The 15,183-nt window shown below is 42.7% G+C and overlaps 1 protein-coding gene across 2 annotated transcripts in view; it reads right to left on the bottom strand.

Annotated features, from left to right (window-relative positions):
* LOC126336559 (uncharacterized) overlaps positions 1-15,183 on the bottom strand; it is a 100,502-nt gene that overhangs the window by 27,921 nt on the left and 57,398 nt on the right. For both annotated transcript variants that reach the window (XM_050000407.1, XM_050000408.1), the window contains exon 2: positions 2,335-2,435. In XM_050000407.1, coding sequence (XP_049856364.1) covers positions 2,335-2,435 — 101 coding nt within the window. The remainder of the gene's footprint in view (positions 1-2,334; positions 2,436-15,183) is intronic.

The following is a 15,183-nucleotide window of genomic DNA, read 5'->3' as shown; positions in this document are numbered from 1 at the left end:
ACGAAGACACACAAAACGCGCAGGTCTGTAGGTTCAGGCAACTGAGGCGTCAATAGCTTCAGAACGATGGAATGGACCTGTTCAGTGCGCAGTACGGAAACGTATTTGTGCGCCAGATCCATCTTGCTTTGTGGAAGCCCTACCTGAGACTGATTTGTGACTCTAGTCAGTAGTCCAGAGCAAAGCACACAAGCACCTGCACCTTCTAATGTTAGACACAAATATTTTGCCCCACCGTATTATCGTCAGTGTTGTATTGCATATCAGTACCACACCACAGGCGCCAAAGGTGTCAACGGAACTGCAAATTTCCATCAGACGCCGATAGCAGTTGTGCAGGATCCGGCGGAACCAATGGTGCGTGTCCGTCGAGCCATGCCACCGGTGGCTCTCCACTACGAGCACCCTTTGCAGCCGTAATACAGAATGACTGCCACTCAGCCTTCTTGCGCTGGGAGACACTTCACCACGTGACGCTATGCAGACACAGCCCAGTCGCAGCTCCGACACCATCGTTCATTCTTAGTTCAGAGAGCTTCATTCTTGTTGACGTTGAGAGCTGGACTTTATTTCTTGCTGCGTCATCTGCAATGAGTCTACGTCGCTGGGAGAAATACAGTTTAAGTAAATCTTCTTTTCATTGGGTTAACGTGTTCAATGATGACTTTTGCTTCTGTCCAGCTTCCCTCCAACGACAGTTGCCGCACCATTGTGTAGCCCACCTACCCTAACCGTTGTGTACATAGTCACACACAACAGTCGTGTACCATCTTTCCCAGCGAGAAGCTCCGTGTGATTAGTGTCTATGTTTCATTGCAAACACTCGATTAGTTACTCAGACAATATACACTACTCATTTACATGCAAATATCTGCCTCATACACCAATGTAGTTCATTTTTGAGGCTACTAATTGTGGCGAACGAGAAGGCTTTATCCCATCAAATTTATGAAGTTATTCGTAAGAACTTCAGGTGTTTCAGAAAACCATTACGTGAAAACTGGAAGACATACAGAAAACTGATATATAAAAGTGGGTAGAACCTCTTTCCAAGTTCCGATTCGCAGCACCTTGGAGGGAGGGGGGCAGGTATGATAGGACAAGATGTATAAGAGAAAAACGTGTTCGTTTTGTGTTCTTGAATTCGCCACGTGTGTGTCAGTTGCAACGTTTCAGCCATTGATTCGTACCATGTAACAAGTGAGAGTTCAGAGAGACAGAAAGTCAAAAGGTGGCACTACATATTCCGTGAGATTGGGTCCTTACGTTATGCGAAGCAAACAGGCCGATCAGGACCGTTTGCAGGGAAGATGGACCGTGTGCGAGAATAATTTCGTCAGAAGCCCAAAGAAATAGACGACGTTCTTTACCAGAGGACCGCAGTCTACTGTCTGGCGCCTTCTACGTAAAAGTCTGCGTGTAGACCCAAACCATTACAGTTGTTACATCCGCTCACTGCTCAGGATAAGCACTTTCGTTCTGACTTCTGCAGTGGCTTGCCGTGTCTACTGAAGGAAGCCAGTTCTAAACACTTGCTCTTCATTGACGAAGCCATGTTCCATGTGTGTGGAAAACAGAGTGCTCACAACGTACGTGTTTAGGGCAGAGAACGTCCACACCAGATTGTAGAACACATTCGTGATTCACATCAAGTTAACGTCTTTCTTGCCATACCCTCTTCAACAATATATGGACCATTCTTCTTTCGGAAAAACTGTGACTGGTTTCCTTCACCCGGACATGCTGCTGCAGTGCCTTATGCTACAATTATAGAAAGAGAGTGGCACCTCAGTTTGTAGTACGACGGTGCTCCACCATATTTTCTGCCATTACCTCAATGCCGAACTGCCTCAGCATTGGAGGGGACGTGCTTCCCATCATGAATCTTGTGTTCTTCAATAGCCCTCATGCTAACCTCACTTGGAGCCATGAGAGTTCTACTTAAGTCAAATACCTTGTGTTGCTGCCTTTGGAAGAAATTCAAGGAAGCTAATATGGTAGCTGATATGGATCATGACGTAATGGGACGTTTATGGCAAGAATTTGACCATCGTTTTGACGTTTGCTAGGTCGCAAATAATGACCATATTGAGCACCTGAACTGTGAGCTCCAAACTTGGAGAGATACCATCCATTGATGTATGTCTATTTTCCGTATGTAGATTCTCCGCAGTCGTCTCCTGAAACACTGGTTGTACTTGCAGATAGCCCTGTATTAATCCTGGGCTTCGGCTTCGAACACAATTATTCTTTTGCTGTGTATCAATAAGCACACTGTCAGGAGATTGTACAAAAACACAAGTCTTGTAGGAATACAGACGCGAGATGACTTACCAGCGGGCAGGCAGACCAGCAGAAGCACAAGTAGCGAACTCCCACACTGGGCGAGAAGCTGCGATGGGAGTAGTGACCTGGGCATGTTGGCGAAATTCTCTCTGAAACAAAGCAATAAACTTCATTTAAACGTCATGGGGAGCCAGGTGGTCACATTAGACAAGAAATGGGGAGGTTCTCAGCAGAATCGGTGAGGAGAGGCAAGTGTGCAAAACGTTGACATGAAGAAGGGAAAGGAAGATTGAGATGTATTAACACACCGAGAAATAACCTCAATGGTACTAGAGAGAAGTGTACAGAGCAAAACCTGTGGGGAAGACAGGGGTTCGAATATATCCAACAAATAATTGAAGATGTTGGGTGGAACAGTACCCTGACATGAGAAGGTCGACGCAGGAAGGGGATTCGTGGTGGACCACGTCAAAACAGTCAGGAAGCTATTAATACCCCCAACTGCCCCAGCAAAGAAAAGGAGCGTTCAAGAAAAGACATCTGTCCTCATTGCCCCTCACCTCATATCAGACATCTACCAGCATTCCGGAACAACAACACAATATCTGATACGTCCTGAATTTTGATTTTTGCCTATGCATAACACTAAATTTTTCTCCATCTCCTTCTTCATATCAGCCGATACGAATCTTGAACACACTACCCATTTACTATTCAAAGCCACTCTGCTTAAAAGAGGGGATTAGACTCCTCTATCACGGGGTGTCCCATCTTCCATCTGTTCAACAATGAGCTATTGACATATTGTCCACACTGTCGTCGTTCCACCAGCTGCGACATAATCGCGTTTACAAATAGTGATCCAATAGTGTCAAATGTTTTTTATTCCAGTCTCTGATCACATCATCAATCCTTTAGACGATGACCGGTTTCAGTCCGTAATGACCATCCTCAGATCTTTTTTACACCATGTCCTCAAGTGATAAGGCCATAATGGTATCGTCAAAACATATAAATATAATCAGCACAGCATCGTCACATATATCTAAAATATGGTGTAGAATAGGCCACATTATTGCAATAATCACTGTGTGGACGATGTGGCCTATTCTACACCTTATTTTAGATCTATGTGACGATGCTGTGCTAATTATACTGTATTTATATGTTTTGACGATGCCATTATGGCCTCATCACTTTAGGACATGATGTAGAAAAGATCTGAGGATGGTCATTACGGATTGAAACCGGTCATCGTCTAAAGAATTGATATTGTGATCAGAGACTGGAATAAAAAAACATCTGACTGTCAACGTTTATTTCAGCCCTCCATCTCCTCTGATAATCTTACTCTTTTACGGTCTTCTCTCTGACGATCAGCTTCTTCTCCAACGTTCACTCCTTCTGTGTTGCTGCCATACATTCCTTTAGATATCGTTCTGATGTACAGAGTCTTATGGGTATAACTGCAGATATAGCTATCATAGGTACCTTAACATGTACCCATTTTAGTGTGTTGTTTTTCTCTGCGTTAGAACCAATCTTCCCACAAATACGTCACATAATTTATTACCTGATGTTTTCTGCTCTGTCATACACCACTTTGCCGTCTGCTCGTCTCAGCATACATTAATCGTTTTGCATCCGTGTGTCCACTCTTCAACACCTAACCTGCCGCACAGGGAAAAATAAGCATTAATGGCTTGCTTGCCATATGTACTTGTAGATGATATCCAACCTAAAAACATTCTACTACTAATAGCTACAATTATTAGTCTGCTAATGAAGTAAATGTAATGTCGCTCAGTTCATTGTCACCAATAATAATATCTGTGCTAATACCCCCATCACCCCGCATATTGTTATATTACTGTTGTCTTTATTTTGCTCAACATAGATTACATCGTTTGGTGTAATCAAGTCAACTCCAGTTCACATCCAGCTTTCTGAAGTAGCTACCTCAGATAAATATATTTCAGTTTCTTCTGTGCCGCCTTATCTATAATGTTCTCATCACACGGAGTTAAAACTTCGATTAAGAGGCATGACCTTTAATCTGACTGGTATTATTCTTACGATTATTATTATTATTATTATTATTATTATTATCATTATTACTATTTACTGTTCATGTACTAACGTATAAGGGCTGATCAAAGAAGTGTTTCCATTCGAAAGTCTTACAGTCCAGAATCGGTATACCAATCAGGCAAAATCGCCATGAGCACTGATGCAGTCATTGCACCGACGCAACAGGTTGAATATACCACTTTGGTAAAATACCTTGTTATGCTGCGTAATGAAGTCCGTGACAGTCTGCTGCACATTCTCATTCGGCAGGCACCGTCGACCCTTCAAGGTCCTTAGTAAGGGACCGAAGACGTGATAAGCGCATGGGGAGACTTCAGTACTATAGGGCTTATGTTCAAGTATCTCCCACCTGAATTGGCGTAATTTCTGTGTCGTGACATTTACAATATCGAGATGTGCGTTATCACGAAGCAGCAGCGCCTCTTGTCGCAGTTTTCCCGGACATTCCGCCTTAACTGCAGGCTGTAATTGCTCTAGTGTTGTGCAGTACCGTTCCTCAGTGATGGAGACACCAGGTTCTTAGAAGCATTGGGCCACGGTATTCAAAGAAAAGCATGAGCATCACCTTTACAGCTGATGGCTGGCTCTTGAACTTCTTGGGACAAGGGGACTATTGATGACACCATTGTATCGTCGACGATTTCGGCTCCGATTCCCAATCGTGACACCACCTTTCGTAGCCTGCTACAAAGAACCCATGATCGATCGATGGCTTCTGTCGAGTCGGCCGGTGTGGCCGAGCGGTTCTAGGCGCTTCAGTCTGGAACCGAGCGACCGCAACGGTCGCAGGTTCGAATCCTGCCTTTGGCATGGATGTGTGCGCTGTCCTTAGGTTAGTTAGGTCTAAGTAGTTCTAATTTGTAGGGGACTGATGACTTCATGTGTTAAGTCCCATAGTGCTCCGAGCCATTTGAACCATTTTTTTTCTTCTGTCGAATAGCGATCAGCGCGCGCACCATTCTGTAGTGGTGGTTTGTGACAAACTTGCTCCCATATACACATTGTCCATCCCACTGTAGATGACTACGGCATTTGTCCCTCGTTAGCCATGAAGAGAATAACAGCGAGTTGGTCGTATTTGGACGCATTTGGTAATAATGTCACTATAGTTCACACTCCAACGTACACCGTACGTCCAAACGGTACGTTTGCCACACTAATTTTTTTAGAATTTCCTAGAATGTGTTACTACTGATGTTATCAGATTATTTTCGTAGTAGTGTATGGGAATTAGAAAGCTAAAAATTGCACATGATTTAAATCGCAACAGACTGGAGAAAACTGTCACCACAGTGCATGTCCTGCACTCTTGCGTGGTCGCAGAACGCTTGTCTATCTTTTAATGACGTATAACCTGGAAGGAATAGGCCTTGAGCCCCCATTAAGGAACCAGAACCCACATACATCGCCTGGGAAGTAATTTCGATATTACTGATCAGCCACAATCAGGCTACCTGCACAAGGGTGAGACGAGGGACAGGAAAAATAAGAGACGGCTAAACAGATTCAGTTACAAGGCCACAAATAATCGAATGACTGACATGAGCCGCCCTACGTGACTATAATCGCAATGAAACAAAATAAAAAGAAAATGGCACGAGAAATACCGAAAATTAAAATAGCTAAGAAGTGCTTATTGCGGCAGAAGATGTAGATGAAAACATTTGGTGATAAATATAAACACAGTCTGAAACCTTTGTTTACAAAAGAGTGAAAGCGTGCGAGAAGTTTTGTCGGATGCTAATGGAAAAACTGAACGATTTTTAACCACGGCACCACATTCTTCTGCCGCCTCAGAGGCCGAGATCATACACAATTGTGTCATAGTCGTCAAATATATATTGTCACGCAGAGTGTTGTACATCGTTTCAGTTACATGTCTTCCACAGCGTTCAGTTTTCACAACCGCTTGGTTATTATACCCCGAATTTTCATATTACCACTGTTTGGACACTATTCGTCAGGCTGTAGCGAGAAACCGCTGTACTAGTACAGGTGAGGGAAACCACTACCTAGCGATGTGGCTGAACAGTTAGCAGACTGGACTCGCTTTCGGGAGGACGACGGTTCAAATCCGCGTCCTCCCATCCTGATTCAGGTTTCCCGTGATTTTCCTAAATCGCTTCAGGCAAATTCCAGGGTGGTTTCAAAATGTTCAAATGTATGTGAATTTCTAAGGGATCAAACTGCTAAGGTCGTTAGTCCCTAGACTTACACTACTTAAAGGCTAACAACAACACACACACACCTGGCTTGATTTCTTTGAAAGGGCACGCCCGATTTCCTTCCCCATCCTTCCCTAATCCGATGGGACGAAGACCTAGCTGTTTGGTCTCCTACCCCAAATCAACCAACCAACCAAAACCCTCTAAGTTTGATATTGTCCCTCGCTGCAGTACCATGCCGAGGGTAGCTAATATACGGCTCGGGGATCCAATTCAATTCATGCCTGTAGCAGTTCTGATGCGTGCATTGTAAAACAACGGTTTGTACAGCAATGGAAACAGCTACTTGTAACTAATTGATTTGTACAGTTGCTTTAATTTGTACTCATGCAAGGTGATTAAACGTATCCAATCTCCTTTTTTTCCGTTTTCACAATGACTCCGCCAGTCGCTAAGTACATTGATTTATTCGGGCAAGAACCTAAGGCCGACGACCTTGTACCATACCAGTTTACGGTGGGTGCTCGTAGTTCCGCGTTATACAGGCGATAAGATTGCGCCGAGAGAGATTAATGAGCCGCGTTGAAACCGAGCGTGGAGTAACATTGCAACACAACCACTGATACACCGGCAGACGAAGAAACACATCTAAACACAGTTAAACGTTATCGTGTTAAGTCACCAAACTACAGTACTTATGTAATAAAGCATTAAAAAAGAATCATAGTGGCTTTGCTTTTTACAGATTGCAGAAAAGTTCTAGGATGAAGGCAACTTCACTAAATAGCTTACCAGAATCGACTGCACCAATCGTGAAAAGGCTGGCTGGCACTGGTTGATTCCAGCTAACGCTAGACGCGGCGCGCTCTTTTGCGGACTTGGCACTTAAAACTGTTAATCCTGCCTATTAACTCATAAGCGCTCACTGATTAACGATTTCAGATAACTGGCCATGCTGCCGATCCTTATCTCATTTATTCCCCCCCCCCCCCCCCCCCCCACTTCATATGAAAAGTCATACAGAAATTGCCTTGGAGCACTCTTCGTTACAGAATCTGTGGTTTCACCGCCAGACACCACACTTGCTATGTGGTAGACTTTAAATCGGCCGCGGTCCGTAAGTATAACTCGGACCCGCGTGTCGCCACTATCAGTGATTGCAGACCGAGCGCCGCCACACGGCAGGTCTAGTCTAGAGAGACTCCCTAGCACTCGCCCCTGTTGTACAGCCGACTTTGCTAGCGATGATTCACTGTCTACATACGCTCTCATTTTCCGAGACGACAGTTTAGCATAGCCTTCAACTACGTCAATTGCTACGACCTGGCATGGCGCCATATTCAGTTACTATGTCTTCTCAACAGATAATATTGTGACTCATGTACCATCAAGAGGGACGTTCATCATTCATGGATTAAAGTTCAGTATCAAACTAATTATGTCCGCTTTCTGAATTCTAGTTCCTTGTCATGTTCCAGACCTCACGTCAGTATAGTTCTTCCCTCCTCACGCCAGCCTGCGTGAGCTAAAACGCGTGCATTTCGCCCTCCTCTAGTAACACGGTGTTGGCTCTTCTGCCAACACAACAGAATCAAACTGACTCCCATGAATGAATTTAAGAAGATATCGGAATCACGTTATCTCGTCTTTCATTTCCTATAAGAGGTATCAGGACAGGCTGTTACAGTGCTCTGGTCGCGTTTCGCAGCGATGCGGAAGTGGGTCACGGGTGTTATTAACCGGAAAGCCACACTAGTTCCAGTATTTTCCCTATAAACAAGGGAAACCTCCAGAACACTTGGTCGAAACCGGAGTATTTGGACTTAGGGCCAGATGTGTCCAACAGGCATAATTTTCATTTTCGTTAATATACTGTTCCAGACAAAAATTACAGCCCTTTATATATACACCAGTGACATTCCGTACCTCTTGGCAACGATGGTATATATTGTGATAATGCGACAACACGGAAATCCCATGATGCGTACTGAACCGGTAAGGCAGTGTGTATCTGAATGCCAACATAAAATAGTTCAGTACAGGAGGTCACAGTAAAGATTGAAATGTAACACACTCATTGGAAATCTGTGTACATTTATTGAGCTCGAGTACAAACGGAACAAAAATGAATCAGAACCTTCTACTGATTTCAAAATAGTCCCCCAGTGCATCCACACAGCGTTGCCAACGATGGGAAAGGCGACGAATCCACTGTCATTGCCATCAATGTGTGCTACCTGTCGCCGAAATGTCATGAGGATTTTCGCCCTCTTTGCAAAGTCCTTCCCACGCACTGGTTTCTTCTGCTGTGGAACAAGGTCGAAGTCGCATAGAATGAGAATCGTTGATTCGAGTGGGTTGGGGAGCTTTCTCCACCCTCACCGCAGTTCTTGATTACGCCTGAACTGTCGGCTGTAGCGTTATCATGGAGTATAACTGCATTACAAAGCAGTGCCAGATGTGTATATTGCAGATGGTACAGCAGTAAGTTACGGTAGTATTTGTCATTGACGGTGGGGCCGTCCCCAACAGCGAGACTTTCCAGAATACCGTGGCTCTCATACGACAGAATGAGCATGGCTATGGGTGATGGATGCCCTGTCACCTACAACTGTTCGTAGTTCCATGTGGCGCTAGTAGTATTTCTGACAATGAAAAATGCTATTTTCACGTATTATCGCTGCTCCACTCTGCTGACATCCATCTTGCTGCATGGCCAAGCTCCCACCGAATGTTGCAGGCGATGGTGCCGAGAGATCTCGCGTGCGATCCCAGTTGTCGGTTGATTGCATACTGTTTGCAGCAGGCTTTTCGAATATTTTTACAGCGATTACGATGATGCCACATGTTCGCACTATGTATCGTAGTTTCCATGACTAACCTATCCCTTCTTTTAGTTCAGCTAGTGTCATAACGCTCTTTTCTCCACAATTTCTGTAGCGTCACATTTCAGAATCTATTATCTTCGTGTAACTATTACAGACCATTCATGTTTCACCTTCATTAAAAAACAGTACTTAGTACGTTGAAATTAAGCGAAAATGTTAAAGTGCTTCTTATTTCTGAGTATAAAGAATGAAATTACAAATGTATAATGCTTACAACACTACCTTTTAATTCACCATGTTGTATTCCAAAAGCATTCAGAAGCTATCATAAAAATTCAAAAAGTAGAACAAGCTGCAAAACTATACCATCACCATTTCAGAATAAAATTCATTCACCAGTTGCACAGATATTTTTATTTCTCTCTATTGGTTTCAACAGATTAATCTGTCATCTTCAGAAGCTAAATGCTGATTTAACAGATGTCAATATCTTCTTCACCGTAAACTGTCTGTCCGTCAATGTGTGTTTGTAACAATCACATACGAGTATATACGTTTTTGGGCATGTAATGGCAGTATGCTTCCCTGAAGATGCTGACATTCAGTAAACCAATTCTAAGCTTTTGAAGATGACAGACTAATCAGGTGAAGCCGGTAAAGCGAAATAAAAATACTTGTGCAACTGGTGTCTCAATTTTATGCCGAAATATATACTAGACTCGATGAGAAAGTGACAGCAAGGTCTAAAATGGCTCACCACTGTCATTGCAAGCAGTTGAACTGAACAGTAGTTAACCAAGACTATCAAATGAAGTACAGTAGTATCTAAACTCACATTTAATATTTAACGACGGTCACATTTTGAATGTCATCAGAAAAAATTGAAAAATTTATTAGTAGGATAAAGGAGAAATGTACAAATTTTTGGAATCTTACATACGTGTGACAATATATATTTTCTTTAGCGGTGCTTCAGTATTTGTCATTTGTTACGAAACAGCTATATCAGTAATGAAGAATTATGTCAATCAACTTATATTCATCTTTTGTAGGTCATGATTCGTCGGCTAACGTCACCTTCCGCAATCTTGTCGGAACCGGTTATAGCCGATCCTTTACAATACGGGCTCAGGAATGTGACCATGTAATTTCTTACGTGATACCGCTCTGAAAGAACTTACAGTGAATAAGAAACGGAGAAATCGGATTCAGAAGCACATTTCGTACACCAGGGCGAGTACAAAAGTTTCACTCACTTCGTGGTAAGTTTTTGTAGAACTTTCGCGAATTGCCACCTTTCCCTCACGCGCTGGCACTGTTTCTGCAAGTCTTTTTTTATTCATTGTTTGCTTGCATTCATCAACTGTCTGTTGGTACAAACAGGAGCACCTGCGGTAAACCAGGCAAATGTTGCGTAGGCGTCTCTATTACAAACTTCCAACAGCGGAAGTCAGACTGTCGAAAGGAATTATTTGGGAAGAATAACACATTCATACGGTATTTGAAGAATCATTTAAGAATCATGAAAGAAGGTTGTATACGTGGAAGAACCCTGGAGATACTAAAAGGTATCAGATAGATTATATAATGGTAAGACAGAGATTTAGGAACCAGGTTTTAAGTTGTAAGACATTTCCAGGGGCAGATGTGGACTCTGACCACAATCTATTGGTTATGACCTGTAGATTAAAACTGAAGAAAGTGCAAAAATGTGGGAAATTAAGGAGATGGGACCTGGATAAACTGAAAGAACCAGAGGTTGTACAGAGTTTCAGAGAGAGCATAAGGGAACAATTGACTGGAATAGGGGAAAGAAGTACAGTAGAAGAAGAATGGGTAGCTCTGAGGGATGTAGTAGTGAAGGCGGCAGAGGATAAAGTAGGTACAAAGACGAGGGCTGCTAGAAATCCTTGGGTAACAGAAGAAATATTGAATTTAATTGATGAAAGGAGAAAATATAAAAATGCAGTAAATGAAGCAGGCAAAAAGGAATACAAACGTCTCAAAAATGCGATCGACAGGAAGTGCAAAGTGGCTAAACAGGGATGGCTAGAGGACAAATGTAAGGATGTAGAAGCTTATCTCACTAGGGGTAAGATAGATACTGCCTACAGGAAAATTAAAGAGACCTTTGGAGAGAAGAGAACGACGTGTATGAATATCAAGAGCTCAGATGGCAGCCCAGTTCTAAGCAAAGAAGGGAAGGCAGAAAGGTGGAAGGAGTATATAGAAGGTTTATACAAGGGCGATGTACTTGAGGACAATATTATGGAAATAGAAGAGGATGTAGATGAAGACGAAATGGGAGATACGATACTGCGTGAAGAGTTTGACAGAGCACTGAAAGACCTGAGTCGAAACAAGGCCCCCGGAGTAGACAACATTCCATTAGAACTACTGACGGCCTTGGGACAACCAGTCCTGACAAAACTCTACCAGCTGGTGAGCAAGATGTATGAGACAGGCGAAATACCCTCAGACTTCAAGAAGAATATAATAATTCCAATCCCAAAGAAAGCAGGTGCTGACAGATGTGAAAATAACCGAACTATCAGTTTAATAAGCCACGGCTGCAAAATACTAACGCGAATTCTTTATAGACGAATGGAAAAACTGGTAGATGCAGACCTCGGGGAGGATCAGTTTGGATTCCGTCGAAATGTTGGAACACGTGAGGCAATACTGACCTTACGACTTATCTTAGAAGAAAGATTAAGAAAAGGCAAACCTACGTTTCTAGCATTTGTAGACTTAGAGAAAGCTTTTGACAATGTTGACTGGAATACTCTTTTTCAAATTCTAAAGGTGGCAGGTGTAAAATACAGGGAGCGAAAAGCTATTTATAATTTGTACAGAAACCAGATGGCAGTAATAAGAGTCGAGGGGCATGAAAGGGAAGCAGTGGTTGGGAAAGGAGTGAGACAGGGTTGTAGCCTCTCCCCGATGTTATTCAATCTGTATATTGAGCAAGCAGTAAAGGAAACAAAAGAAAAATTTGGAGCAGGTATTAAAATTCATGGAGACGAAGTAAAAACTTTGAGGTTCGCCGATGACATTGTAATTCTGTCAGAGACGGCAAAGGACTTGGAAGAGCAGTTGAACGGAATGGACAGTGTCTTGAAAGGAGGATATAAGATGAACATTAACAAAAGCAAAACGAGGATAATGGAATGTAGTCAAATTAAATCGGGTGATGCTGAGGGAATTAGATTAGGAAATGAGACACTTAAAGTAGTAAAGGAGTTTTGCTATTTAGGAAGTAAAATAACTGATGATGGTCGAAGTAGAGAGGATATAAAATGTAGACTGGCAATGGCAAGGAAAGCGTTTCTGAAGAAGAGAAATTTGTTAACATCGAATATAGATTTATGTATCAGGAAGTCGTTTCTGAAAGTATTTGTTTGGAGTGTAGCCATGTATGGAAGTGAAACATGGACGATAACTAGTTTGGACAAGAAGAGAATAGAAGCTTTCGAAATGTGGTGCTACAGAAGAATACTGAAGATAAGGTGGATAGATCACGTAACTAATGAGGAGGTATTGAATAGGATTGGGGAGAAGAGAAGTTTGTGGCACAACTTGACTAGAAGAAGGGATCGGTTGGTAGGACATGTTTTGAGGCATCAAGGGATCACAAATTTAGCATTGGAGGGCAGCGTGGAGGGTAAAAATCGTAGAGGGAGACCGAGAGATGAGTACACTAAGCAGATTCAGAAGGATGTAGGTTGCAGTAGGTACTGGGAGATGAAGAAGCTTGCACAGGATAGAGTAGCATGGAGAGCTGCATCAAACCAGTCTCAGGACTGATGACAACAACAACAACAACACGGTATTTGCCGAATCTGCCAATGAAAAATGCTGCTTCTATAATTACAGTAATGATATTGTGACGCTCAATTTTAATCCTGCGTTAAAATTTGAAGTTACTGAGTATGGAGGTACTTCTTTGTTAACCACTAAATCAATTCGAGAGAGTGCACACAGAGCTGCTACATTTTCGTCGGAGATGTAAATGTAATTTCGAGATTATAAGTACATTTCTGACGTGTCTACACTTGAAAATGGTCACAGAGCCTTAGGCCAGCTGATTGGATAAAAGATCTACATTATTTTCTAATTATGAGAACAAAGTGAAGGAAAATTTATTTCACTTAATAGCTTTATACAGCTGCTGACCCTAGTCACGTGATAAAAGACGGCAAGGTGCATGCTTATTTTATTGAGATATTTTTACCTTTTTTCATGATTTGTAATTAGTGTTTATACATTATTACGAAACACTTTGTGAATTACTGTCACATCTGAAGAATGTAGTTAATGTGTCAAAATCAGCGATATGAATGTTTGTAGCAATTAGTGGCTATCGCGACATTATAAGTTATTGCACAAACACATACAGGTTGAATCACCTACAACTTGCACCGTAAATATTGTGGTTTCAACAGAATAGATTCGTAGTCAGACAACCGTAATGTTAGCAAATCAACAGATTGTAATAATGCTAAGAAACAGTAATTTTGTGCAGGTATACACTTTTTTAAATGGAACAATTCCAACTGACAATAACAAACCAAAAGAATGGTCAATCAGAACGTCAGCGGTATTTCTTACAGGGTTCTATTGCAGGTCGTTTACGAGGTACCGTATTTTGGAAAGTTTCCGCACCGAAACTTGTACAATACCTGTGGTAGACACTAAGGAACAACACAAGTGCATACATTAGGTATCTGGATTCTGACCAGTAACGATACAACTGACCATCACAGGTTGTGTTGAAAATGACCACTGGCATCGGCAATACACGCTTCCAGTCTGGTATGGAACGACTGCTACACAATTGGCAGAATGTTAGCGGAGATATCCGAGCAGTCTGCAGTTATAGGTCGAGGCATATCATCAGGTGTAACTGGTATGTCCTTGTAGACAGCATCTTTCAGCTTCCCCCACAGGAAAAAGTCTACTGGCGTCAAATCTGGGAAACGGGTCGGCCACTTTACTGGTCCTCTGCTTCCAGTCCAACGATTTAGAAACAATTCGTGAAGACATGCTGTAGTACTTCTTGCAATATGAGCTGGACAATCGTCACGTTGATACCACAGGCTCCTCCTAGTATGTAGAGGAGCGTCTTCTACATCCGTGGAAGACGGTCTGTTACGAGGCTGCAATACCCGTGCGCGTTCTGTTTCCCGAGTATGAGAAACAGACCTGTGAGCTGATAGTTCACTATCGCACACCACACGATTACACTCCACGGAAGTTGACGTTAAACTTGATGAAGCCATTGGGGATTATCAACAGACCAATAACGCACGTTTCGGCGGTTTAAATGGTCATTACTGGTAAATGTGACTTCATCGCTAAACAAGAAACATGAAACCTCTGATTCAAATGGCTCTGAGCACTATGGGACTTAACTGCTGTGGTCATCAGTCCCCTAGAACTTAGAACTACTTAAACCTAATAAACCTAAGGACATCACACACATCCATGCCAGAGGAAGGAGTCGAACCTGCGACCGTGCCGGTCACGCGGTTCCAGACAGTAGCGCCTAGAACTGCCCAGCCACTCCGGCCGTCGATACCTCTGGAGTATCATCATACATCTGGAGAAGTTAACACAATTCTCATAATCGTTTCCATGCAACTGTTGAAGGAGACAGATGTGACAGGCATGGAACCTATGTCGACGGAAAATGCGTAGGACACTTGCTGTCTCATGCCACTTTCTCGTTCGATTACTTGGGGGCTCGAATCCTGCCTAGGGCATGGATGTGTGTGATGTCCTTAGGTTATTTAGGTTTAAGTAGTTCTACG

Source organism: Schistocerca gregaria, chromosome 2 (assembly GCF_023897955.1).
Source record: "Schistocerca gregaria isolate iqSchGreg1 chromosome 2, iqSchGreg1.2, whole genome shotgun sequence".
In the NCBI taxonomy this organism is placed as follows: domain Eukaryota; kingdom Metazoa; phylum Arthropoda; class Insecta; order Orthoptera; family Acrididae; genus Schistocerca; species Schistocerca gregaria.
Note: the sequence above shows the minus strand (reverse complement) of the source record. Positions and strands in the feature narration are given on the sequence as shown.